Source organism: Oncorhynchus tshawytscha, linkage group LG13 (assembly GCF_018296145.1).
Source record: "Oncorhynchus tshawytscha isolate Ot180627B linkage group LG13, Otsh_v2.0, whole genome shotgun sequence".
NCBI classification, from domain to species: domain Eukaryota; kingdom Metazoa; phylum Chordata; class Actinopteri; order Salmoniformes; family Salmonidae; genus Oncorhynchus; species Oncorhynchus tshawytscha.
The window spans coordinates 93,623,106-93,650,998 of NC_056441.1; the positions used below are offsets into that span (position 1 = coordinate 93,623,106).

A 27,893-nucleotide genomic window follows, 5' to 3' on the forward strand; every position below is an offset into this window, starting at 1 on the left:
CTCATCAATCTACACACAATACCCCATAATGACATTATTATTATTATTTTATATAAATTTTTTTAATCAATTGAATTGTAGAATAAGGCTGTAAAGTAACAAAATGTGTAAAAAGTCAAGGGGTCTGAATTCTTTCCGAATGCGCTGCACAGGCTCAGGAAGTTTATAATGTTTACATGGAACATGTCCAGGATAAACTGAGGCCAAGTTAATGGGAAAACGTTGAATTATATCCTATCATAAAGACAAAACATAGTATACTGAGCTGCAGTCCCAAATGGCACCCAATTCCCTACATAGTGCTACTTATAGCCCTGTTTCCTCTACTACAGTATGTCAGCATCCCAAATGGCTATTCCCTATATAGTGCTACTTATAGCCCTGTGTCCTCCACTACAGTATGTCAGCTCAGTAAATTAAATCCCAAATGGCACCCTATTCCCTATGGGGCACTGATGAAAAGTAGTGAACTACATAGGGTATAGGGTGCATTTGTCCTGTTGTAGGGACTCACCATGGCTACGTAGTTCTCCTCGCTGTCTGCGGAGTCAGTGCTGGTGATACTCTGGGTGGAGATGGGTCTACAGTGCTGGGAGGACATGCCACCTGAGTTCATAGGCCTGGGAGGAGAGAGAGGACTGTGAGTGACTCCACATTCTGACCCCTATGGCAGTACTACTCAGACCAGGGAGGCCTGGGAGGAGAGAGAGGACTGTGGGTGACTCCACATTCTGACCCCTATGGCAGTACTACTCAGACAAGGGAGGCCTGGGAGGAGAGAGAGGACTGTGAGTGACTCCACATTCTGACCCCTATGGCAGTACTACTCAGACCAGGGAAGCCTGGGAGGAGAGAGAGGACTGAGTGACTCCACATTCTGACCACTATGGCAGTACTACTCAGACCAGGGAGGCCTGGGAGGAGAGAGAGGACTGTGAGTGTAACTAAAATAAGGAACAGCAAGGTTCTCTAAATAATATATTGGTGACTAAAGAGGATACCATTAAAAAACGGTTATGGTGAGCACACCGACTAGCTAGTATGACTGATATGGGACATGGGTCAGGTAGCTAGTATGACTGATATGGGACATGGGTCAGGTAGCTAGAATAACTGATATGGGACATGGGTCAGGTAGCTAGAATAACTGATATGAGACATGGGTCAGGTAGCTAGTATAACTGATATGGGACATGGGTCAGGTAGCTAGTATAACTGATATGGGACATGGGTCAGGTAGCTAGTATGACTGATATGGGACATGGGTCAGGTAGCTAGTATGACTGATATGGGACATGGGTCAGGTAGCTAGTATGACTGATATGGGACATGGGTCAGGTAGCTAGTATGACTGATATGGGACATGGGTCAGGTAGCTAGTATGACTGATATGGGACATGGGTCAGGTAGCTAGTATGACTGATATGGGACATGGGTCAGGTAGCTAGTATAACTGATATGGGACATGGGTCAGGTAGCTAGTATGACTGATATGGGACTTGGGTCAGGTAGCTAGTATAACTGATATGGGACATGGGTCAGGTAGCTAGTATGACTGATATGGGACATGGGTCAGGTAGCTAGTATGACTGATATGGGACATGGGTCAGGTAGCTAGTATAACTGATATGGGACATGGGTCAGGTAGCTAGTATGACTGATATGGGACATGGGTCAGGTAGCTAGTATGACTGATATGGGACATGGGTCAGGTAGCTAGTATGACTGATATGGGACATGGGTCAGGTAGCTAGTATGACTGATATGGGACATGGGTCAGGTAGCTAGTATGACTGATATGGGACATGGGTCAGGTAGCTAGTATGACTGATATGGGACATGGGTCAGGTAGCTAGTATGACTGATATGGGACATGGGTCAGGTAGCTAGTATGACTGATATGGGACATGGGTCAGGTAGCTAGTATGACTGATATGGGACAGGTAGCTAGTATGACTGATATGGGACATGGGTCAGGTAGCTAGTATAACTGATATGGGACATGGGTCAGGTAGCTAGTATGACTGATATGGGACATGGGTCAGGTAGCTAGTATGACTGATATGGGACATGGGTCAGGTAGCTAGTATAACTGATATGGGACATGGGTCAGGTAGCTAGTATGACTGATATGGGACATGGGTCAGGTAGCTAGTATGACTGATATGGGACATGGGTCAGGTAGCTAGTATGACTGATATGGGACATGGGTCAGGTAGCTAGTATAACTGATATGGGACATGGGTCAGGTAGCTAGTATGACTGATATGGGACTTGGGTCAGGTAGCTAGTATAACTGATATGGGACATGGGTCAGGTAGCTAGTATGACTGATATGGGACATGGGTCAGGTAGCTAGTATGACTGATATGGGACATGGGTCAGGTAGCTAGTATGACTGATATGGGACATGGGTCAGGTAGCTAGTATGACTGATATGGGACATGGGTCAGGTAGCTAGTATGACTGATATGGGACATGGGTCAGGTAGCTAGTATGACTGATATGGGACATGGGTCAGGTAGCTAGTATGACTGATATGGGACATGGGTCAGGTAGCTAGTATAACTGATATGGGACATGGGTCAGGTAGCTAGTATGACTGATATGGGACAGGTAGCTAGTATGACTGATATGGGACATGGGTCAGGTAGCTAGTATGACTGATATGGGACATGGGTCAGGTAGCTAGTATGACTAATATGGGACATGGGTCAGGTAGCTAGTATAACTGATATGGGACATGGGTCAGGTAGCTAGTATGACTGATATGGGACATGGGTCAGGTAGCTAGTATGACTGATATGGGACATGGGTCAGGTAGCTAGTATAACTGATATGGGACATGGATAAGGTAGCTAGTATAACTGATATGGGACATGGGTCAGGTAGCTAGTATGACTGATATGGGACATGGGTCAGGTAGCTAGTATGACTGATATGGGACATGGGTCAGGTAGCTAGTATGACTGATATGGGACATGGGTCAGGTAGCTAGTAGGACTGATATGGGACATGGGTCAGGTAGCTAGTATGACTGATATGGGACATGGGTCAGGTAGCTAGTATAACTGATATGGGACATGGGTCAGGTAGCTAGTATGACTGATATGGGTCAGGTAGCTAGTATGACTGATATGGGACATGGGTCAGGTAGCTAGTATGACTGATATGGGACATGGGTCAGGTAGCTAGTATGACTGATATGGGACATGGGTCAGGTAGCTAGTATGACTGATATGGGACATGGGTCAGGTAGCTAGTATAACTGATATGGGACATGGGTCAGGTAGCTAGTATGACTGATATGGGACAGGTAGCTAGTATGACTGATATGGGACATGGGTCAGGTAGCTAGTATGACTGATATGGGACATGGGTCAGGTAGCTAGTATGACTAATATGGGACATGGGTCAGGTAGCTAGTATAACTGATATGGGACATGGGTCAGGTAGCTAGTATGACTGATATGGGACATGGGTCAGGTAGCTAGTATGACTGATATGGGACATGGGTCAGGTAGCTAGTATAACTGATATGGGACATGGATAAGGTAGCTAGTATAACTGATATGGGACATGGGTCAGGTAGCTAGTATGACTGATATGGGACATGGGTCAGGTAACTAGTATAACTGATATGGGACATGGGTCAGGTAGCTAGTATGACTGATATGGGACATGGGTCAGGTAGCTAGTATGACTGATATGGGACATGGGTCAGGTAGCTAGTATAACTGATATGGGACATGGGTCAGGTAGCTAGTATGACTGATATGGGACATGGGTCAGGTAGCTAGTATGACTGATATGGGACATGGGTCAGGTAGCTAGTATGACTGATATGGGACATGGGTCAGGTAGCTAGTATGACTGATATGGGACATGGGTCAGGTAGCTAGTATAACTGATATGGGACATGGGTCAGGTAGCTAGTATGACTGATATGGGACATGGGTCAGGTAGCTAGTATAACTGATATGGGACATGGGTCAGGTAGCTAGTATGACTGATATGGGTCAGGTAGCTAGTATGACTGATATGGGACATGGGTCAGGTAGCTAGTATAACTGATATGGGACATGGGACAGGTAGCTAGTATAACTGATATGGGACATGGGTCAGGTAGCTAGTATGACTGATATGGGACATGGGTCAGGTAACTAGTATAACTGATATGGGACATGGGTCAGGTAGCTAGTATGACTGATATGGGACATGGGTCAGGTAGCTAGTATGACTGATATGGGACATGGGTCAGGTAGCTAGTATAACTGATATGGGACATGGGTCAGGTAGCTAGTATGACTGATATGGGACATGGGTCAGGTAGCTAGTATGACTGATATGGGACATGGGTCAGGTAGCTAGTATGACTGATATGGGACATGGGTCAGGTAGCTAGTATGACTGATATGGGACATGGGTCAGGTAGCTAGTATGACTGATATGGGACATGGGTCAGGTAGCTAGTATGACTGATATGGGACATGGGTCAGGTAGCTAGTATAACTGATATGGGACATGGGTCAGGTAGCTAGTATGACTGATATGGGACTTGGGTCAGGTAGCTAGTATAACTGATATGGGACATGGGTCAGGTAGCTAGTATGACTGATATGGGACAGGTAGCTAGTATGACTGATATGGGACATGGGTCAGGTAGCTAGTATGACTGATATGGGACATGGGTCAGGTAGCTAGTATGACTGATATGGGACATGGGTCAGGTAGCTAGTATGACTGATATGGGACATGGGTCAGGTAGCTAGTATAACTGATATGGGACATGGGTCAGGTAGCTAGTATGACTGATATGGGACAGGTAGCTAGTATGACTGATATGGGACATGGGTCAGGTAGCTAGTATGACTGATATGGGACATGGGTCAGGTAGCTAGTATGACTAATATGGGACATTGGTCAGGTAGCTAGTATAACTGATATGGGACATGGGTCAGGTAGCTAGTATGACTGATATGGGACATGGGTCAGGTAGCTAGTATGACTGATATGGGACATGGGTCAGGTAGCTAGTATGACTGATATGGGACATGGGTCAGGTAGCTAGTATAACTGATATGGGACATGGGTCAGGTAGCTAGTATGACTGATATGGGACTTGGGTCAGGTAGCTAGTATAACTGATATGGGACATGGGTCAGGTAGCTAGTATGACTGATATGGGACATGGGTCAGGTAGCTAGTATGACTGATATGGGACATGGGTCAGGTAGCTAGTATAACTGATATGGGACATGGGTCAGGTAGCTAGTATGACTGATATGGGACATGGGTCAGGTAGCTAGTATGACTGATATGGGACATGGGTCAGGTAGCTAGTATGACTGATATGGGACATGGGTCAGGTAGCTAGTATGACTGATATGGGACATGTGTCAGGTAGCTAGTATGACTGATATGGGACATGGGTCAGGTAGCTAGTATGACTGATATGGGACATGGGTCAGGTAGCTAGTATGACTGATATGGGACATGGGTCAGGTAGCTAGTATAACTGATATGGGACATGGGTCAGGTAGCTAGTATGACTGATATGGGACAGGTAGCTAGTATGACTGATATGGGACATGGGTCAGGTAGCTAGTATGACTGATATGGGACATGGGTCAGGTAGCTAGTATGACTAATATGGGACATGGGTCAGGTAGCTAGTATAACTGATATGGGACATGGGTCAGGTAGCTAGTATGACTGATATGGGACATGGGTCAGGTAGCTAGTATGACTGATATGGGACATGGGTCAGGTAGCTAGTATAACTGATATGGGACATGGGTCAGGTAGCTAGTATAACTGATATGGGACATGGGTCAGGTAGCTAGTATGACTGATATGGGACATGGGTCAGGTAACTAGTATAACTGATATGGGACATGGGTCAGGTAGCTAGTATGACTGATATGGGACATGGGTCAGGTAGCTAGTATGACTGATATGGGACATGGGTCAGGTAGCTAGTATGACTGATATGGGACATGGGTCAGGTAGCTAGTATGACTGATATGGGACATGGGTCAGGTAGCTAGTATGACTGATATGGGACATGGGTCAGGTAGCTAGTATGACTGATATGGGACATGGGTCAGGTAGCTAGTATAACTGATATGGGACAGGTAGCTAGTATGACTGATATGGGACATGGGTCAGGTAGCTAGTATGACTGATATGGGACATGGGTCAGGTAGCTAGTATGACTAATATGGGACATTGGTCAGGTAGCTAGTATAACTGATATGGGACATGGGTCAGGTAGCTAGTATGACTGATATGGGACATGGGTCAGGTAGCTAGTATAACTGATATGGGACATGGGTCAGGTAGCTAGTATGACTGATATGGGACATGGGTCAGGTAGCTAGTATGACTGATATGGGACATGGGTCAGGTAGCTAGTATGACTGATATGGGACATGGGTCAGGTAGCTAGTATGACTGATATGGGACTCACATGGGTCGTGTCCAGGACATGGTGATTGGACTCTTAAATGGGAGCTCATCAATGATGCCATTGTTCCTCAGATCCAGAGGTGTCGGCTTGGCTGAGGACATAAACAAACAAAACAACTTCATTTTCTTCTCAACTGTCTAATTGTTCTCTAAATGTACAGGGCTGTTGGGTTTAGACAGAAAACATATTACATCTAAATGTAGAGGGTTGTTGGGTTTAGACAGAAATCAGAAAACAAAATGTTCCAAAATGATAAACTAAGAATGTATAATATGACACAATGTGACAGTTTGGTATCATGACAGAGTCTCTTAAAACCTCTTAGGGCTGCAATCCCGTTAACTTCTTAGGGCTGCAATCCCGTTAACTTCTTAGGGCTGCAATCCCGTTAATGGGATTGATATGACAACAGCCAGTGAAAGTGCAGGGCGCCACATTCAAAACAACAGAAATCTCATAATTAAAATTCCTCAAACATACATGTATATTATACGGTTTTAAAGGTATTATTGTTGTTAATCCCACCAGTGTCCAATTTCAAATAGGATTTACGGCGAAAGCAACACAAACGATTATGTTAGGTCACCAACAAGCCACAGAATAAACACAGCCATTTTCCTAGCCAAAGAGAGGAGTCACAAAAAGCACAAATAGAGATAAAATTAATCACTAACCTTTGATGATCTTCATCAGATGACACTCATAGGACTTCATGTTACACAATACATGTATGGTTTGTTTGATAAAGTTCATGTTTATATAAAAAAATGGTTTACATTCGATTACATTGGCGCGTTACGTTCACTAGTTCCAAAAACATCCAGTGAGTTTGCAAAGCCACATCGATTCAACATAAATACTCATCATAAATGTAGATGATTATAAACATGGAATTATAGATATACCTCTCCTTAACGCAACCGCTGTGTCAGATTTTTAAAAACTTTACGGAAAAAGCAAACCATGCAATAATCTGAGACGGCGCTCAGAACAATCAAGTCAAAATAGCCGCCATGTTGTAGTCAACATAAACCATAAATTACATGCTAAATATTCCCTTACCTTTGATGATCTTCATCAGAATGCACTCCCAGGAATCCCAGGTCCACAATAAATGCTTGATTTGTTAGATAATGTCCGTTATTTATGTCCAATTAGCTACTTTTGTTAGCCAGTTTGGTATACATATCCAAACGCTCGTTCTGGTCAGTGTTACGTCGGACAAAAACTTCAAAAAGTTATATTACAGGTCGAAGAAACATTTCAAACTAAGTACAGAATCAATCATTAGGATGTTTTTATCATTAATCTTCAATAAAGTTCCAACTGGAGTATTCCTTTGTGTCTTGATGAGCAATTGAACGCAGGTCGCTATCATGTGGAATGCGTGTGAACAGAAAATGGCAGACTGCCAGACACCTGATTCATTCTGCTGTCATTCAGTCCCACAACACAGTAGAAGCCTCATTCAAATATCTATACATTTCTATATGTCATTCATATCTCAAGGGGATTTCAATGGGAACTGTGTTGAGTACATACCAGCCTCAGATTTCTCACTTCCTGTTTTGATTTCTCCTCAGGTTATTGCCTGCCATATGAGTTCTGTTATACTCACAGACATCATTCAAACAGTTTTAGAAACTTCAGATTGTTTTCTATCCAATACTACTAGAGACTGAGACTGAGACTGAAGAGCAGGCCGTTTACTTTGGGCACCTTATTCATCCAAGCTACTCAATACTGCCCCCCAGCCAAAAGAGTAGAACACTGAACGCCTCATATAGACTGAGACATGACACTCACATTTCCTGTTGGGTTTGAGGTTGCGATTTATAGGTGGTGGTGTGACGTCACTCAGCCTCCCCGGTCGGTGACACAGAGAGCCGGTACTTCCCTTCCGGGCAGGTAGCGTGGCTGAGAACCCTGGGAAGTCAAAGTGGTGCGGCCCGGGGCTCATGGGGATGTAGATATTTTTGGGGCTGTCCGCCTGGGCGGCGTTGAGGGGAGATGAGCCTGGGTTCATAGGCACATAGTTGTCCTCCGAGTCGCCGCTGTCCGAACGTGTCAGAGGGGCCTTTGTTCTCTGACAAGAAACAGACAGGGAAAGTCATGGGGATTGTCTTAGACATGATCATCTCCGACATCACTATCTCCGACATCATTATCTTAGACATGCAGTCATAATTGTGGGAAGAACAAAGCACATACAAAACAAACAATCAGAAATCAACAACATGATAAAAATCAGTCCAGGGGCCTCGTTTATCAATCATGCGTAAGGAACAAATCTGTGCATAAACCATTCGTCAGAGCATTTCCAAGCAGAGTGTGATCAAGGTGTCTGTTACTAGTCCAACGCTCTAACCACTAGGCTACCCTGCCGCCCCATTTCCAAGCAGAGTGTGAGATGTATCAAGATGTCTGTTACTAGTCCGACGCTCTAACCACTAGGCTACCCTGCCGCCCCATTTCCAAGCAGTGTGAGATGTATCAAGGTGTCTGTTACCCTGTCCAACGCTCTAACCACTAGGCTACCCTGCCACCCCATTTCCAAGCAGAGTGTGAGATGTATCAAGGTGTCTGTTATTAGTCCAACGCTCTAACCACTAGGCTACCCTGCCACCCATTTCCAAGCAGAGTGTGAGATGTATCAAGGTGTCTGTTACTAGTCCAACGCTCTAACCACTAGGCTACCCTGCCACCCATTTCCAAGCAGAGTGTGAGATGTATCAAGGTGTCTGTTACTAGTCCAACGCTCTAACCACTAGGCTACCCTGCCACCCCATTTCCAAGCAGAGTGTGAGATGTATCAAGGTGTCTGTTACCCTGTCCAACGCTCTAACCACTAGGCTACCCTGCCACCCCATTTCCAAGCAGAGTGTGAGATGTATCAAGGTGTCTGTTACTAGTCCAACGCTCTAACCACTAGGCTACCCTGCCACCCATTTCCAAGCAGAGTGTGAGATGTATCAAGGTGTCTGTTACCCTGTCCAACGCTCTAACCACTAGGCTACCCTGCCACCCATTTCCAAGCAGAGTGTGAGATGTATCAAGGTGTCTGTTACCCTGTCCAACGCTCTAACCACTAGGCTACCCTGCCACCCCATTTCCAAGCAGAGTGTGAGATGTATCAAGGTGTCTGTTACTAGTCCAACGCTCTAACCACTAGGCTACCCTGCCACCCATTTCCAAGCAGAGTGTGAGATGTATCAAGGTGTGACAGTGTGATGACCAAGGCTCTAACCACTAGGCTACCCTGCCACCCATTTCCAAGCAGAGTGTGAGATGTATCAAGGTGTGACAGTGTGATGACCAAGGCTCTAACCACTAGGCTACCCTGCCACCCATTTCCAAGCACAGTGTGAGATGTATCAAGGTGTGACAGTGTGATGACCAAGGCACAAGTGGTGGAACAAGGGAACAGTTAAAAATAAGTGAAATTGTAACATTTACACCATTTTCCTGTTTCATTGTATTTGCAGTATTCAGACCCCTCGACTTTTTCCTCATTTTTTTATTTAATTTTTTACGTTACAGCCTTATTCTAAAATGGATTAAATCATTGTTTTCCCTCATCAATCTACACACATTACCCCATAATGACAAAGCAAAAACAGGTTTTTAGAAATGTTTAGAAATGTATAAAACAATGACTGAAATACCATATTTACATAAGTATTAGACCTTTTGTTATGAGACTGAAAATTTAGCTCGATTTCGATTTCCATCGATCAAAAACCAAGCCATGAAGTTGACATCATTTCCCGTAGAGTTCCAAGACAGGATTGTGTTATTTATTGGGAAGGGTACCAAAATATTTCTGCAGCATTGAAGGTCCCCAAGAACACAGTGGCCTCCATCATTCTTAAATTGAAGAAGTTTGGAACCACCAAGACTCTTCCTAGAGCTGGCTGCCTGGACAAACTGAGCAATCGGGGGAGAAGGACCTTGGTCAGGGAGGTGACCAAGAACCTGATGGTCACTCTGACAGAGCTCCTGACAGAGACAACCATCTCTGCAGCACTCCACCAATCAGGCCTTTATGGTAGAGTGGCCAGACGTTATCCTACCATCCTGTCTAGAGCAGGACTAGGCTTGAGGGAAAAATAAATAAACAGTTGAGTATTTTTGTCTGAAAGTCTCACCAGGTAAGAACTGAAGCCATCGTTGACACACTCCACAGACTGGCCTTGGTTGTTGAAATAGATCGGACGGTGATGGCTGCTGGTCTCAAATGAACACCCTGGGGAGAGAGGAGAGGAGAGGAGAGGAGAGGAGAGGAGAGGAGAGGAGAGGAGAGGAGAGGAGAGGAGAGGAGAGGAGAGGAGAGGAGAGGAGAGGAGAGGAGAGGAGAGGAGAGGAGAGGAGAGGAGAGGAGAGGAGAGAGGAAAGAGGAGAGGGAAGAGGAGAGGGAGAGGAGAGGGAGAGGAGAGGAGAGGAGAGGAGAGAGAGGGAGAGGAGAGGAGAGGAGAGGAGAGGAGAGAGAGAGGAGAGGAGAGGAGAGGAGAGGAGAGGGAAGAGGAGAGGGAAGAGGAGAGGAGAGGGAAGAGGTAAGGAGAGGGAAGAGGAGAGGGACGAGTAGAGGGAAGAGGTAAGGAGAGGAGAGGAGAGGAGAGGAGAGGAGAGGAGAGGAGAGGAGAGGAGAGGAGAGGGAGAGGAGAGGAGAGGAGAGGAGAGGAGAGGGAAGAGGAGAGGAAAGAGGAGAGTGAATAGGAGAGGAGAGGAGAGGGAATAGGAGAGGGAAGAGGAGAGGGAATAGGAGAGGGAAGAGGAGAGGAGAGGGAAGAGGAGAGGGAATAGAGAGAGGAGAGGGAATAGGAGAGGGAATAGGAGAGGAGAGGGAATAGGAGAGGAGAGGAGAGGAGAGGGAATAGGAGAGGAGAGGAGAGGAGAGGAGAGGAGAGGAGAGGAGAGAGAGGAGAGGGAGAGGAGAGGAGAGGAGAGGAGAGGAGAGGAGAGGAGAGGAGAGGAGAGGAGAGGAGAGAGGAGAGGGAGAGGAGAGGGAAGAGGAGAGAGGAGAGGAGAGGGAGAGGAGAGGAGAGGGAGAGGAGAGGAGAGGGAGAGGAGAGGAGAGGAGAGGAGAGGAGAGGGAAGAGGAGAGGGAAGAGGAGAGGGAAGAGGAGAGAGGGAGAGGAGAGGAGAGGGAGAGGAGAGGAGAGGAGAGGAGAGGAGAGGAGAGGAGAGGAGAGGAGAGGAGAGGAGAGGAGAGGGAGAGGAGAGGAGAGGAGAGGAGAGGAGAGGAGAGGAGAGGAGAGGAAAGAGGAAGGGAGAGGGAGAGGAGAGGAGAAGAGGAGAGGAGAGGAGAGGAGAGGAGAGAGGAGAGGAGAGGAGAGGAGAGGAGAGGAAAGAGGAGAGGGAAGAGGAGAGGGAAGAGGAGAGGAGAGGGAAGAGGTAAGGAGAGGGAAGAGGAGAGGGAAGAGAGAGGGAAGAGGTAAGGAGAGGAGAGGAGAGGAGAGGAGAGGAGAGGAGAGGAGAGGAGAGGAGAGGAGAGGAGAGGAGAGGAGAGGAGAGGAGAGGAGAGGAGAGGAGAGGAGAGGAGAGGGAATAGGAGAGGGAAGAGGAGAGGAGAGGGAAGAGGAGAGGGAATAGGAGAGGAGAGGGAATAGGAGAGGGAATAGGAGAGGAGAGGGGAGGGAATAGGAGAGGGAAGAGGAGAGGGAATAGGAGAGGGAAGAGGAGAGGAGAGGGAAGAGGAGAGGGAATAGGAGAGGAGAGGGAATAGGAGAGGGAATAGGAGAGGAGAGGGAATAGGAGAGGAGAGGGAATAGGAGAGGATAGGATAGGAGAGGAGAGGAGAGGAGAGGAGAGGAGAGGAAAGAGGAGAGGGAAGAGGAGAGGGAAGAGGAGAGGGAAGAGGAGAGGAGAGGAGAGGAGAGGAGAGGGAGAGGAGAGGAGAGGAGAGGAGAGGAGAGGAGAGGAGAGGAGAGGAGAGGAAAGAGGTAAGGAGAGGAGAGGAGAGGGAAGAGGAGAGGAGAGGAGAGGAGAGGAGAGGAGAGGAGAGGAGAGGAGAGGAGAGGAGAGGAGAGGAGAGGGAGAGGAGAGGAGAGGAGAGGAAAGAGGAGAGGGAAGAGGAGAGGGAAGAGGAGAGGGAAGAGGAGAGGAGAGGGAAGAGGTAAGGAGAGGGAAGAGGAGAGGGAAGAGTAGAGGGAAGAGGTAAGGAGAGGAGAGGAGAGGAGAGGAGAGGAGAGGAGAGGAGAGGAGAGGAGAGGAGAGGAGAGGAGAGGAGAGGAGAGGAGAGGAGAGGAGAGGGAAGAGGAGAGGAAAGAGGAGAGGGAATAGGAGAGGAGAGGAGAGGGAATAGGAGAGGGAAGAGGAGAGGGAATAGGAGAGGGAAGAGGAGAGGAGAGGGAAGAGGAGAGGGAATAGGAGAGGAGAGGGAATAGGAGAGGGAATAGGAGAGGAGAGGGAATAGGAGAGGGAAGAGGAGAGGAGAGGGAAAAGGAGAGGGAAGAGGAGAGGAGAGGGAAAAGGAGAGGAGAGGGAAAAGGAGAGGAAAAAGGAGAGGAGAGGGAAAAGGAGAGGGAAGAGGAGAGGGAATAGGAGAGGGAAGAGGAGAGGAGAGGGAAAAGGAGAGGGAAGAGGAGAGGAGAGGGAATAGGAGAGGAGAGGGAAAAGGAGAGGGAAGAGGAGAGGAGAGGGAAAGGGAGAGGGAATAGGAAAGGAGAGGGAAAAGGAGAGGGAATAGGAGAGGAGAGGGAATAGGAGAGGGAATAGGAGAGGAGAGGGAAGAGGAGAGGAAAATGAGAGGGAAGAGGAGAGGAGAGGGAATAGGAGAGGGAATAGGAGAGGAGAGGGAAGAGGAGAGGAGAGGGAAAAGGAGAGGGAGAGGAGAGGAGAGGAGGGAAAAGGAGAGGGAAGAGGAAAGGAGAGGGAAAAGGAGAGGGAATAGGAGAGGAGAGGGAAGAGGAGAGGAGAGGGAAAAGGAGAGGGAAGAGGAGAGGGGAGGGAAAAGGAGAGGGAAGAGGAGAGGGGAGGGAAAAGGAGAGGAACAATGAGAGGGAAGAGGAGAGGGGAAGGAAAAGGAGAGGAAAAATGAGAGGGAAGAGGAGAGGGGAGAATTATCATCCTCATCATCACATAACAGAGGCGAGTTTGGTTTATCTAAACCCACACGGTTTTCTGTTATCCATTTGAAACTAACTTGTGTTTCTGCTCCAAAACAGAACAAACGTTGTGATGCATTAGATGCTCCAGCTGCATTTAACAAATGACACCCTATTCCCTATTTAGCACACTAATTTTGACTGGGGCCCATAGGGCACTGTAGAGCACTATATAGGGATTAGGGTGCAATTTGGGAGTCACCCTTTTATGAGAGTGTGGCCCTGGCAATGGGCAGCACAGACGGAGGGCGAGGACACAGAGCAACAGGGGTCAAAGTTGACTTCCTGTCTCTGTTCCAGCCTTCGCCCAGGACGGCCTAGCTCGGAGCAACACACACACACACACACACACACACACACACACACACACACACACACACACACACACACACACACACACACACACACACACACACACACACACACACACACGCGGCAGCTCAAACAGAGCAGAACACACTGTGTTCAGAGAGTGAGAGAGGCCAGGCATAATGAAAGAGAGAGAGGCCAGGCATAATGAAAGAGAGAGAGGCCAGGCATTATGAATGAGAGAGAACAGGAATTGGGAGAGAGAGAGGCCAGGCATAATGAAAGAGAGAGAGGCCAGGCATTATGAATGAGAGAGAGGCCAGGCATTATGAATGAGAGAGAGGCCAGGCATAATGAAAGAGAGAGAGGCCAGGCATTATGAATGAGAGAGACCAGGAATTGGGAGAGAGAGAGAGACCAGGAATTGTGACCAGGAATTGTGAGACTGAGAAAGACCAGGCATTGTCAGAGAGAGAGAGAGGAGAGAGTTCAGGCATTATGAGAGAGAGAGGTCAGGACTTGTGTGAGAGAGAGAGAGAGACCAGGCATTATGAGAGAGGTCAGGCATTATGACAGAGAGAGAGAGAGAGAGAGAGAGAGAGAGAGAGAGAGAGAGAGAGAGAGAGAGAGAGAGAGAGAGAGAGAGAATCTTTTTGGCCCAATAAAAATGAACAAACAGCAAAAATATATACATGATCAAATACAAATCTCAGAATCAACTATTAAAGACTACCAGAACCCACTGGATTACCAGAACCCACTGGATTCTCCAATTACATTGCATGAACTACAGGACAACAAACAAACCCTCCAACCCGAAAGGCCTGTGGTGTTGATGACATCTTCAATGAAATTATCAAATATACAGACAACAAATTCTAATTGGCTAAACTTAAACTCTTTAACATCATCCTCAGCTCTGGCATCTTCCCCAATATTTGGAACCAAGCGCTGATCACCCCAATCCACAAAAGTGGAGACAAATTTGACCCCAATAACTACTGTGGGATATGCATGAACATCAACCTTGGGGAAATCCTCTGCATTGTCATTAACAGCAGACTCATACATTTCCTCAATGAAAACAATGTACAGAGCAAATGTCAAATTGGCTTTTTACCAAATTACTGTACGACAGAACATGCATTCACCCTGCACACCCTAATTGACAAACAAACAAACCAAAACAAAGGCGAAGTCTTCTCATGCTTTGTTGATTTAAAAACAACTTTTGACTCAATTTGGCCGAGGGTCTGCTATATAAATGGATGGAAAGTGGTATTGGGGGAAAAACATACAACATTATAAAATCCATGTACACAAACAACAAGTGTTCGGTTAAAATTGGCAACAAAAAAACAAACAGATTTTTTCAACAGGGCCGTGGGGTGAGACAGGGATGCACCTTAAGCCCCACCCTCTTCAACATATATATCAACGAATTGGCGAGGGCACTAGAACAGTCTGCAGCACCCGGCCTTCATCCTGCTAGAATCTGAAGTCTAATGTTTAATGATCTGAGAAACAAGGCAATAGAGGCCTTCCATCAAAAGGAATTTATGAAATTTGACATACCAATTAGGATCTGGCTAAAAATACTTGAATCAATTATAGAACCCATTGTCCTTTATGGTTGTGAGGTCTGAGGTCTGCTCACCAATCAAGAATTCACATATTGGAACAAACACCAAATTGAGACTCTGCATGCAGAATTCTGCAACAATATCCTCCATCTACAACATAAAACACCAAATGATGCATGCAGAGCAGAATTAGGCCGATACCCTCTAATTATAAAAATCCAGAAAAGAGCCGTTCAAATCTACTACCACCTAAAAGGAAGTGATTACCAAACCTTCAATAACAAAGCCAGCACCTGGAGAAGAGACCCCTAAGCAAGCTGGTCCTAGGGCTCTGTTTACAAACACAAACAGACCCCACAGAGCCCCAGGACAGCAACACAATTAGAACTAACCAAATCATGAGAAAACAAAAAGATAATTACTTGACACATTGGACAGAATTGACCAAAAAACACAGCAAACTAGAATACTATTTGGCCCTAAACAGAGAGTACACAGTAGCAGAATACCTGACCAATGTGACTGACCCAACATTAAGGAAATCTTTGACTATGTACAGACTCAGTGAGAATTGCCTTGCTATTGAGAAAGGCCGCCGTAGGCAGACCAGGCTCTCAAGAGAAGACAGGCTATGTGCTCACTGCCCACAATATGAGGTGGAAACTGAGCTGCACTTCCTAACCTCCTGCCAAATGTATTAGAGACATTACACAGACCCAGAAATAGTTAGAAAACAAATCCAATTTTGATAAACTTCCTTATCTACTGGGTGAAATATGACATTTGAAATGTCTTTGTTAAAAAATATATATATTTCACCTTTATTTAACCAGGTAGGACAGTTGAGAAAAAGTTTACTCATAGAAAAAGTTTACTCATTTATAACTGTGACCTGGCCAAGATAAAGCAAAGCAGTGAGACACAAACAACACAGAGTTACACATAAACAACATACAGTCAATAACACAATAGAAAAAATATATGTACAGTGTGTGCAAATGTAGAAGATTAGGGAGGTAAGGCAATAAATAGGCCATAGAGGTGGGTCTGGAGGTTAGTTAACACAGTGTCCCAAGAAGGGCCAGAAGTATACAGAATGGTGTCGTCTGCGTAGAGGTGGACCAGAGACTCACCAGCAGCAAGAGCGACATCATTGATGTATACAGAGAATAGAGTCGGCCTGAGAATTGAACCCTGTGGTACCCCCATAGAGACTGCCAGAGTTCTGGACAACAGACCCTCCGATTTGACACTGAACTCTGTCTGAGAAGTAGTTGGTGAACCAGGCGAGGCAGTCATTTGAGAAACCAAGGCTGTTGAGTCTGCCGATAAGAATGCGGTGATTGACAGAGTCGAAAACCTTGGCCAGGTCGATGAAGACATTAAAAACAAATGTGTGTGTGTGTGTGTTAGAATTGCTTTTTGATATGTTGTATATAGTTATTTGCACTGCTGTATATAGTTATGGGTCATTTCACCAATTCGGCCACTTGGGTACATTTGGGCAACTTGTGTGGGACACCTGGGTGACTTCATGCTAAATGTCATGTAGCTCACCCATTCCTGAAGTTATCAGTCTGAAACTTTGCACACCTACAGTTGCCCTCTGGTGTTATCCATCAAAATGATCTCCAGCATCCTATCTGACTGTGTGGCTATTCTAGTACATGTGAAAGATGATACTACAACAATAAAAACAGAAAATGTATGCTCTTTCTTTCTCTTTTCTTCCACCAGATCTACTGTGTTATATTCTCCTACATTCAATTAACATTTCCACAAACTTCAGAATGTTTCCATTCAAATGATACCAAGAATATGCATATCCTTGCCTCTGGTAGAAGGAGAGAGATGTAGTTGACAGTAGTTTGGGAGAAGGAGAGAGATGTAGTTGACAGTAGTTTGGGAGAAGGAGAGAGATGTAGTTGACAGTAGTTTGGGAGAAGGAGAGAGATGTAGTTGACAGTAGTTTGGTAGAAGGAGAGAGATGTAGTTGACAGTAGTTTGGCAGAAGGAGAGAGATGTAGTTGACAGTAGTTTGGGAGAAGGAGAGAGATGTAGTTGACAGTAGTTTGGCAGAAGGAGAGAGATGTAGTTGACAGTAGTTTGGGAGAAGGAGAGAGATGTAGTTGAGAGTAGTTTGGGAGAAGGAGCGAGAGAACAAGTCCCTCTGTGTAGCTTGGTTAGGTAGCAGCTAAATAAAGAGAAGGAGAGAGTTGTAGTACCTCGATGTAACCTGCTGTTCTCCACGGCAGGCAGAGTGTTCCTCCTGGGTATAACCGACACAGTCGTGGTCACCTCTCCATTCTGCAGTGACCCCAGGCAGCCCCCGCTCTCTGACCCCTGGCTGGGCTTAGGGGGCCGTGGAGGGGGTCCACTAGATGACTCGGAGCCAGACGGCGTCACGTTGTGGTTCTTATCGAACGTCCGGGGGATCTGGTAGAACGATCCGGGCGGGGTCGGGAGGTCGTAGTTGTCAGTCTGCCGGTCATTGCTACGCTCGTTGCTGTGGTTATGGTCATTGCTGTGTCGGTCGTTACTGTGGTTACGGTCGTTGCCGGTGGCCAGGGTGTTGCAAGGCGTCTTGAAGGTGTACAGCTTTGTAAAGAAGAGAGAGACACCCCACAGAGCCCCAGGACAGCAACACAGTTAGAACCAACCAAATCATGTTGATGCCTGATGCTGCATCCACTCTCTCTTAGCTGAGAGATAGAGAGAGATAGATAGATAGAGAGAGAGAAAAAGAGAGAGAAAAAGAGAGAGAGAGAGAGACCCAAGCAAATCATGAGAAAACAAAAAGATAATTACTTGACACATTGGAAAGAATTAACAAAAAACAGAGCAAACTAGAATGCTTTTTGGCCCTAAACAGAGAGTACACAGTGGCAGAATACCTGACCACTGTGACTGACCCAAATTTAAGGAAAGCTTTGACTATGTACAGACTCAGTGAGCATAGCCTTGCTATTGAGAAAGGCTGCCGTAGGCAGACCTGGCTCTCAAGAGAAGACAGGCTATGTGCTCACTGCCCACAAAATGAGGTGGAAACTGAGCTGCACTTCCTAACCTCCTGCCCAATGTATGACCATATTAGAGACACATATTTCCCTCAGATTACACAGATCCATAAAGAATTAAAAAACAAACCCAGTTTTGATAAACTCCCATATCTACTGGGTGAAATATCAGTGTGACATCACAGCAGCAAGATATGTGACCTGTTGCCACGAGAAAAGGGCAACCAGTGAAGAACAAACACCATTTTAAATACAACCCATATTTATGATTTTCTTTAACTATTTGAACATAATATGACATTTGAAATATCTTTATTATTTTGGAACTTCTGTTAATTCATATTATGTTGTTTATTATTTGCTTTTTTGCTTGTTAACAAATGTTTCCCTAAAATAAAGCACATTAAATAGAAATTGAATCGATAGAGAAAGTGAGAATAACTAAATAAAATATAATAAAATAACATAAGTCAAAGGTAAAGTGTAACATAAAATAATAATGATAATCTAAGTTAAAGAACACCAACCTCCTCATTCTCCTGTTGATCCATGTCTCCCAGGCGACTATGATCTGAGGGCCCCTCAGAGCTGTACCCCCTGGGTAGCACGTAGCCCTCCTGGGGGGAGTCTGGCCGTGTGGAGGACCTGGGCCCGACCGCAGAGGCCAGTTGGTGCTTGCCAGGTTTGGGCAGGCTGTAGAAGCCATGCAGCTGGGCGCCCATCCCGTTCAGACAGTGAGAGAAACCATGGGAGAACTTCTGCACCGCCGAGTCACTGCCCACAAACAGATTGCTACTGTGCTGTACCTGGGAGAAACTGGCACTCCTGGAGGAGACAGACAAACATATGGAGAGGAGACACACACACACACACACGTCAGTCTTCATTGTGCCTACCCATCCTCCACCAGGCAAAACAGAAGTTCTGACAGACAGGACGACATCTGCCATGCCAATCTCTGCTATGCCAATCTCTGCCATGCCAATCCCTGCCAGCAGCTCTCAGTCACATATTGCATTGAACTGGTTAACGGCACATTATTCGCTCCGAGTGGAAGTTTCCCCTAGGTACAGACCCCAATCCTAACCGTGCCCATTCGTGGAGGAAATACCCATCAGCATCTAGGGGGCAACTTCACCCTACACTAATTGACTCCCTGTTAATATTGAATATCCCTGCAGTTACCCAATCCGCCACTAGGGGAGAGTACAGTTCCTTCTGACATCTACCCAGACAAATGAAGTGTTTCTCGCTGTGGTTTTTGGATAAACAGAGGAAGCTCTGAAACAACTCTATGATATCTCAACACAGAGATGGAATTGCAGACAGACTGGGCTGGAGGTAGAAGACACAGAACTAGGATTCGATTGGCTAACCCCAAAATCTTAATACTCCAACATGTAACTTTTTGGGCATCGTGACCATAGATATGTGAGTTATAGATCTGCCATTCTCATTTTAAAGCAAGTCTAAGAAGTGTTGATATGTTCCATATGCACTATTTCTATGCTTCCCGTTCTTAAGTTTAGTTTTTGCATCTTTTACTTTTGGTTTTGTACAGCAGCTTCAAACAGCTGGAAATACAATATTTCTAGTTATATTAAAATAAATGTCACAGTGGTTTAGACGGTACAGTGATTCTCAGTGGTTTAGACGGTACAGTGATTCTCAGTGGTTTAGACGGTACAGTGATTCTCAGTGGTTTAGACTGTACAGTGATTCTCAGTGGTTTAGACGGTACAGTGATTCTCAGTGGTTTAGACGGTACAGTGATTCTCAGTGGTTTAGACGGTACAGTGATTCTCAGTGGTTTAGACGGTACAGTGATTCTCAGTGGTTTAGACGGTACAGTGATTCTCAGTGGTTTAGACGGTACAGTGATTCTCAGTGGTTTAGACGGTACAGTGATTCTCAGTGGTTTAGACGGTACAGTGATTCTCAGTGGTTTAGACGGTACAGTGATTCTCAGTGGTTTAGACGGTACAGTGATTCTCAGTGGTTTAGACGGTACAGTGATTCTCAGTGGTTTAGACGGTACAGTGATTCTCAGTGGTTTAGACGGTACAGTGATTCTCAGTGGTTTAGACGGTACAGTGATTCTCAGTGGTTTAGACGGTACAGTGATTCTCAGTGGTTTAGACGGTACAGTGATTCTCAGTGGTTTAGACGGTACAGTGATTCTCAGTGGTTTAGACGGTACAGTGATTCTCAGTGGTTTAGACGGTACAGTGATTCTCAGTGGTTTAGACGGTACAGTGATTCTCAGTGGTTTAGACGGTACAGTGATTCTCAGTGGTTTAGACGGTACAGTGATTCTCAGTGGTTTAGACGGTACAGTGATTCTCAGTGGTTTAGACGGTACAGTGATTCTCAGTGGTTTAGACGGTACAGTGATTCTCAGTGGTTTAGACGGTACAGTGATTCTCAGTGGTTTAGACGGTACAGTGATTCTCAGTGGTTTAGACGGTACAGTGATTCTCAGTGGTTTAGACGGTACAGTGATTCTCAGTGGTTTAGACGGTACAGTGATTCTCAGTGGTTTAGACGGTACAGTGATTCTCAGTGGTTTAGACGGTACAGTGATTCTCAGTGGTTTAGACGGTACAGTGATTCTCAGTGGTTTAGACGGTACAGTGATTCTCAGTGGTTTAGACGGTACAGTGATTCTCAGTGGTTTAGACGGTACAGTGATTCTCAGTGGTTTAGACGGTACAGTGATTCTCAGTGGTTTAGACGGTACAGTGATTCTCAGTGGTTTAGACGGTACAGTGATTCTCAGTGGTTTAGACGGTACAGTGATTCTCAGTGGTTTAGACGGTACAGTGATTCTCAGTGGTTTAGACGGTACAGTGATTCTCAGTGGTTTAGACGGTACAGTGATTCTCAGTGGTTTAGACGGTACAGTGATTCTCAGTGGTTTAGACGGTACAGTGATTCTCAGTGGTTTAGACGGTACAGTGATTCTCAGTGGTTTAGACGGTACAGTGATTCTCAGTGGTTTAGACGGTACAGTGATTCTCAGTGGTTTAGACGGTACAGTGATTCTCAGTGGTTTAGACGGTACAGTGATTCTCAGTGGTTTAGACGGTACAGTGATTCTCAGTGGTTTAGACGGTACAGTGATTCTCAGTGGTTTAGACGGTACAGTGATTCTCAGTGGTTTAGACGGTACAGTGATTCTCAGTGGTTTAGACGGTACAGTGATTCTCAGTGGTTTAGACGGTACAGTGATTCTCAGTGGTTTAGACGGTACAGTGATTCTCAGTGGTTTAGACGGTACAGTGATTCTCAGTGGTTTAGACGGTACAGTGATTCTCAGTGGTTTAGACGGTACAGTGATTCTCAGTGGTTTAGACGGTACAGTGATTCTCAGTGGTTTAGACGGTACAGTGATTCTCAGTGGTTTAGACGGTACAGTGATTCTCAGTGGTTTAGACGGTACAGTGATTCTCAGTGGTTTAGACGGTACAGTGATTCTCAGTGGTTTAGACGGTACAGTGATTCTCAGTGGTTTAGACTGTACAGTGTTCGGTTTTTGTACAGCAGCTTCAAACAGCTGGAAATACAATATTTTTGCTAATAGAAAATATTTTTCTAATCCAATCAAATTATATTTGTCAAATAGAACCTTACCGTGAAACTTACAAGCCCTTAACCAACAATGCAGTTTTAATAAAAATAAGTGTTAAGTAAAAATATATAAGTAAATAATATGAAATAAAAGTAACAAATAATTAAAGAGCAGCAGTAAATAACAATAGTGAGTCTTTATACAGGTGGTACCGGTACAGAGTCAATGTGGAGGCTATATACAGAGGGTACCGGTACAGAGTCAATGTGGAGGCTATATACAGGGGGTACCGGTACAGAGTCAATGTGGAGACTATATACAGGGGGCACCGGTACAGAGTCAATGTGGAGGCTATATACAGGGGGTACCGGTACAGAGTCAATGTGGAGGCTATATACAGGGGGTACTGGTACAGAGTCAATGTGGAGGCTATATACAGGGGGTACCGGTACAGAGTCAATGTGGAGGCTATATACAGGGGGCACCAGTACAGAGTCAATGTGGAGGCTATATACAGGGGGTACCGGTACAGAGTCAATGTGGAGGCTATATACAGGGGGTACCGGTACAGAGTCAATGTGGAGGCTATATACAGGGGGTACCGGTACAGAGTCAATGTGGAGGCTATATACAGGGGGTACCGGTACAGAGTCAATGTGGAGGCTATATACAGGGAGTACCGGTACAGAGTCAATGTGGAGGCTATATACAGGGGGTACCGGTACAGAGTCAATGTGGAGGCTATATACAGGGGGCACCGGTACAGAGTCAATGTGGAGGCTATATACAGGGGGTACCGGTACAGAGTCAATGTGGAGGCTATATACAGGGGGTACCGGTACAGAGTCAATGTGGAGGCTATATACAGGGGGCACCGGTACAGAGTCAATGTGGAGGCTATATACAGGGTGTTACAGTACAGAGTCAATGTGGAGGCTATATACAGGGGGTACCGGTACAGAGTCAGTGTGGAGGCTATATACAGGCTATTACGGTACAGAGTCAATGTGGAGGCTATATACAGGGTATTACGGTACAGAGTCAATGTGGAGGCTATATACAGGGTGTACCGGTACAGAGTCAATGTGGAGGCTATATACAGGGTATTACGGTACAGAGTCAATGTGGAGGCTATATACAGGGTGTACCGGTACAGAGTCAATGTGGAGGCTATATACAGGGGGTACCGGTACAGAGTCAATGTGGAGGCTATATTTTTTTATATTTTTTTTTATTTCACCTTTATTTAACCAGGTAGGCCAGTTGAGAACAAGTTCTCATTTGCAACTGCGACCTGGCCAAGATAAAGCATAGCAGTGTGAGCAGACAACACAGAGTTACACATGGAATAAACAATTAACAAGTCAATAACACAGTAGAAAACAAAGGGGGAGTCTATATACAATGTGTGCAAAAGGCATGAGGAGGTAGGCGAATAATTACAATTTTGCAGATTAACACTGGAGTGATAAATGATCAGATGGTCATGTACAGGTAGAGATATTGGTGTGCAAAAGAGCAAGTAAATAAATAAAAACAGTATGGGGATGAGGTAGGTGAAAATGGGTGGGCTATTTACCAACAGACTATGTACAGCAGCAGCGATCGGTTAGCTGCTCAGATAGCTGATGTTTGAAGTTGGTGAGGGAGATAAAAGTCTCCAACTTCAGCGATTTTTGCAATTCGTTCCAGTCACAGGCAGCAGAGTACTGGAACGAAAGGCGGCCAAATGAGGTGTTGGCTTTAGGGATGATCAGTGAGATGCACCTGCTGGAGCGCGTGCTACGGATGGGTGTTGCCATCGTGACCAGTGAGCTGAGATAAGGCGGAGCTTTACCTAGCATGGACTTGTAGATGACCTGGAGCCAGTGGGTCTGGCGACTAATATGTAACGAGGGCCAGCCGACTAGAGCATACAGGTCGCAGTGGTGGGTGGTATAAGGTGCTTTAGTGACAAAACGGATGGCACTGTGATAGACTGCATCCAGTTTGCTGAGTAGAGTGTTGGAAGCCATTTTGTAGATGACATCGCCGAAGTCGAGGATCGGAAGGATAGTCAGTTTTACTAGGGTAAGCTTGGCGGCGTGAGTGAAGGAGGCTTTGTTGCGGAATAGAAAGCCGACTCTTGATTTGATTTTCGATTGGAGATGTTTGATATGAGTCTGAAGGAGAGTTTGCAGTCTAGCCAGACACCTAGGTACTTATAGATGTCCACATATTCAAGGTCGGAACCATCCAGGGTGGTGATGCTAGTCGGGCATGCGGGTGCAGGCAGCGATCGGTTGAAAAGCATGCATTTGGTTTTACTAGCGTTTAAGAGCAGTTGGAGGCCACGGAAGGAGTGTTGTATGGCATTGAAGCTTGTTTGGAGGTTAGATAGCACAGTGTCCAATGACGGGCCGAAAGTATATAAAATGGTGTCGTCTGCGTAGAGGTGGATCAGGGAATCGCCCGCAGCAAGAGCAACGTCATTGATATATACAGAGAAAAGAGTCGGCCCGAGAATTGAACCCTGTGGCACCCCCATAGAGACTGCCAGAGGACCGGACAGCATGCCCTCCGATTTGACACACTGAACTCTGTCTGCAAAGTAATTGGTGAACCAGGCAAGGCAGTCATCCGAAAAACCGAGGCTACTGAGTCTGCGGATAAGAATATGGTGATTGACAGAGTCGAAAGCCTTGGCAGGGTCAATGAAGACGGCTGCACAGTACTGTCTTTTATCGATGGCGGTTATGATATTGTTTAGTACCTTGAGCGTGGCTGAGGTGCATCCGTGACCGGCTCGGAAGCCAGATTGCACAGCGGAGAAGGTACGGTGGGATTCGAGATGGTCAGTGACCTGTTTGTTGACTTGGCTTTCGAAGACCTTAGATAGGCAGGGCAGGATGGATATAGGTCTGTAACAGTTTGGGTCCAGGGTGTACCGGTACAGAGTCAATGTGGAGGCTATATACGGGGTGTACCGGTACATAGTCAATGTGGAGGCTATATACAGGGGGTACCGGTACAGAGTCAATGTGGAGGCTATATTTTTTTATATTTTTTTTTATTTCACCTTTATTTAACCAGGTAGGCCAGTTGAGAACAAGTTCTCATTTGCAACTGCGACCTGGCCAAGATAAAGCATAGCAGTGTGAGCAGACAACACAGAGTTACACATGGAATAAACAATTAACAAGTCAATAACACAGTAGAAAACAAAGGGGGGAGTCTATATACAATGTGTGCAAAAGGCATGAGGAGGTAGGCGAATAATTACAATTTTGCAGATTAACACTGGAGTGATAAATGATCAGATGGTCATGTACAGGTAGAGATATTGGTGTGCAAAAGAGCAAGTAAATAAATAAAAACAGTATGGGGATGAGGTAGGTGAAAATGGGTGGGCTATTTACCAACAGACTATGTACAGCAGCAGCGATCGGTTAGCTGCTCAGATAGCTGATGTTTGAAGTTGGTGAGGGAGATAAAAGTCTCCAACTTCAGCGATTTTTGCAATTCGTTCCAGTCACAGGCAGCAGAGTACTGGAACGAAAGGCGGCCAAATGAGGTGTTGGCTTTAGGGATGATCAGTGAGATGCACCTGCTGGAGCGCGTGCTACGGATGGGTGTTGCCATCGTGACCAGTGAGCTGAGATAAGGCGGAGCTTTACCTAGCATGGACTTGTAGATGACCTGGAGCCAGTGGGTCTGGCGACGAATATGTAACGAGGGCCAGCCGACCAGAGCATACAGGTCGCAGTGGTGGGTGGTATAAGGTGCTTTAGTGACAAAACGGATGGCACTGTGATAGACTGCATCCAGTTTGCTGAGTAGAGTGTTGGAAGCCATTTTGTAGATGACATCGCCGAAGTCGAGGATCGGAAGGATAGTCAGTTTTACTAGGTAAGCTTGGCGGCGTGAGTGAAGGAGGCTTTGTTGCGGAATAGAAAGCCGACTCTTGATTTGATTTTCGATTGGAGATGTTTGATATGAGTCTGGAAGGAGAGTTTGCAGTCTAGCCAGACACCTAGGTACTTATAGATGTCCACATATTCAAGGTCGGAACCATCCAGGGTGGTGATGCTAGTCGGGCATGCGGGTGCAGGCAGCGATCGGTTGAAAAGCATGCATTTGGTTTTACTAGCGTTTAAGAGCAGTTGGAGGCCACGGAAGGAGTGTTGTATGGCATTGAAGCTTGTTTGGAGGTTAGATAGCACAGTGTCCAATGACGGGCCGAAAGTATATAAAATGGTGTCGTCTGCGTAGAGGTGGATCAGGGAATCGCCCGCAGCAAGAGCAACGTCATTGATATATACAGAGAAAAGAGTCGGCTCGAGAATTGAACCCTGTGGCACCCCATAGAGACTGCCAGAGGACCGGACAGCATGCCCTCCGATTTGACACACTGAACTCTGTCTGCAAAGTAATTGGTGAACCAGGCAAGGCAGTCATCCGAAAAACCGAGGCTACTGAGTCTGCGGATAAGAATATGGTGATTGACAGAGTCGAAAGCCTTGGCAAGGTCGATGAAGACGGCTGCACAGTACTGTCTTTTATCGATGGCGGTTATGATATCGTTTAGTACCTTGAGTGTTGCTGAGGTGCACCCGTGACCGGCTCGGAAACCAGATTACACAGCGGAGAAGGTACGGTGGGATTCGAGATGGTCAGTGACCTGTTTGTTGACTTGGCTTTCGAAGACCTTAGATAGGCAGGGCAGGATGGATATAGGTCTGTAACAGTTTGGGTCCAGGGTGTACCGGTACAGAGTCAATGTGGAGGCTATATACGGGGTGTACCGGTACATAGTCAATGTGGAGGCTATATACAGGGGGTACCGGTACAGAGTCAATGTGGAGGCTATATACAGGGTGTACCGGTACAGAGTCAATGTGGAGGCTATATACAGGGTGTTACGGAACAGAGTCAATGTGGAGGCTATATACAGGGTATTACGGTACAGAGTCAATGTGGAGGCTATATACAGGGGGTACCGATACAGAGTCAATGTGGAGGCTATATACAGGGGGTTACGGTACAGAGTCAATGTGGAGGCTATATACAGGGGTACCGGTACAGAGTCAATGTGGAGGCTATATACAGGGGGTACCGGTACATAGTCAATGTGGAGGCTATACACAGGGGGCACCGGTACTGAGTCAATGTGGAGGCTATATACAGGGGGTACCGGTACAGAGTCAATGTGGAGGCTATATACAGGGGCACCGGTACTGAGTCAATGTGGAGGCTATATACAGGGGTACCGGTACTGAGTCAATGTGGAGGCTATATACAGGGGGTACCGGTACAGAGTCAATGTGGAGGCTATATACAGGGTGTTACGGTACAGAGTCAATGTGGAGGCCATATACAGGGTGTTACGGTACAGAGTCAATGTGGAGGCTATGTACAGGGGGTACCGGTAAAGAGTCAATGTGGAGGCTATATACAGGGGGTACCGGTACAGAGTCAATGTGGAGGCTATATACAGGGTGTACCGGTACAGAGTCAATATGGAGGCTATATACAGGGTGTTACGGTACAGAGTCAATGTGGAGGCTATATACAGGGTATTACGGTACAGAGTCAATGTGGAGGCTATATACAGGGGGTACCGATACAGAGTCAATGTGGAGGCTATATACAGGGGTACCGATACAGAGTCAATGTGGAGGCTATATACAGGGGTACCAGTACATAGTCAATGTGGAGGCTATATACAGGGGTACCAGTACAGAGTCAATGTGGAGGCTATATACAGGGGTACCAGTACAGAGTCAATGTGGAGGCTATATACAGGGGTACCGGTACAGAGTCAATGTGGAGGCTATATACAGGGTGTTACGTTAC

The 27,893-nt window shown here is 46.1% G+C and overlaps 1 protein-coding gene across 2 annotated transcripts in view; it reads right to left on the reverse strand.

Annotated features, from left to right (window-relative positions):
- Positions 1–427: 427 nt before the first annotated feature.
- The window catches only part of LOC112235605 (GRB2-associated-binding protein 2), a 173,404-nt gene continuing 145,938 nt past the window's right edge, over positions 428–27,893 (reverse strand). For both annotated transcript variants that reach the window (XM_042296545.1, XM_042296544.1), the window contains exons 5-10: positions 19,015–19,312; positions 17,696–18,068; positions 10,621–10,718; positions 8,279–8,558; positions 6,473–6,563; positions 428–620 (exon numbers count right to left, since the gene is read on the reverse strand). In XM_042296545.1, coding sequence (XP_042152479.1) covers positions 443–620; positions 6,473–6,563; positions 8,279–8,558; positions 10,621–10,718; positions 17,696–18,068; positions 19,015–19,312 — 1,318 coding nt within the window. In that variant the 3' untranslated portion in view covers positions 428–442. The remainder of the gene's footprint in view (positions 621–6,472; positions 6,564–8,278; positions 8,559–10,620; positions 10,719–17,695; positions 18,069–19,014; positions 19,313–27,893) is intronic.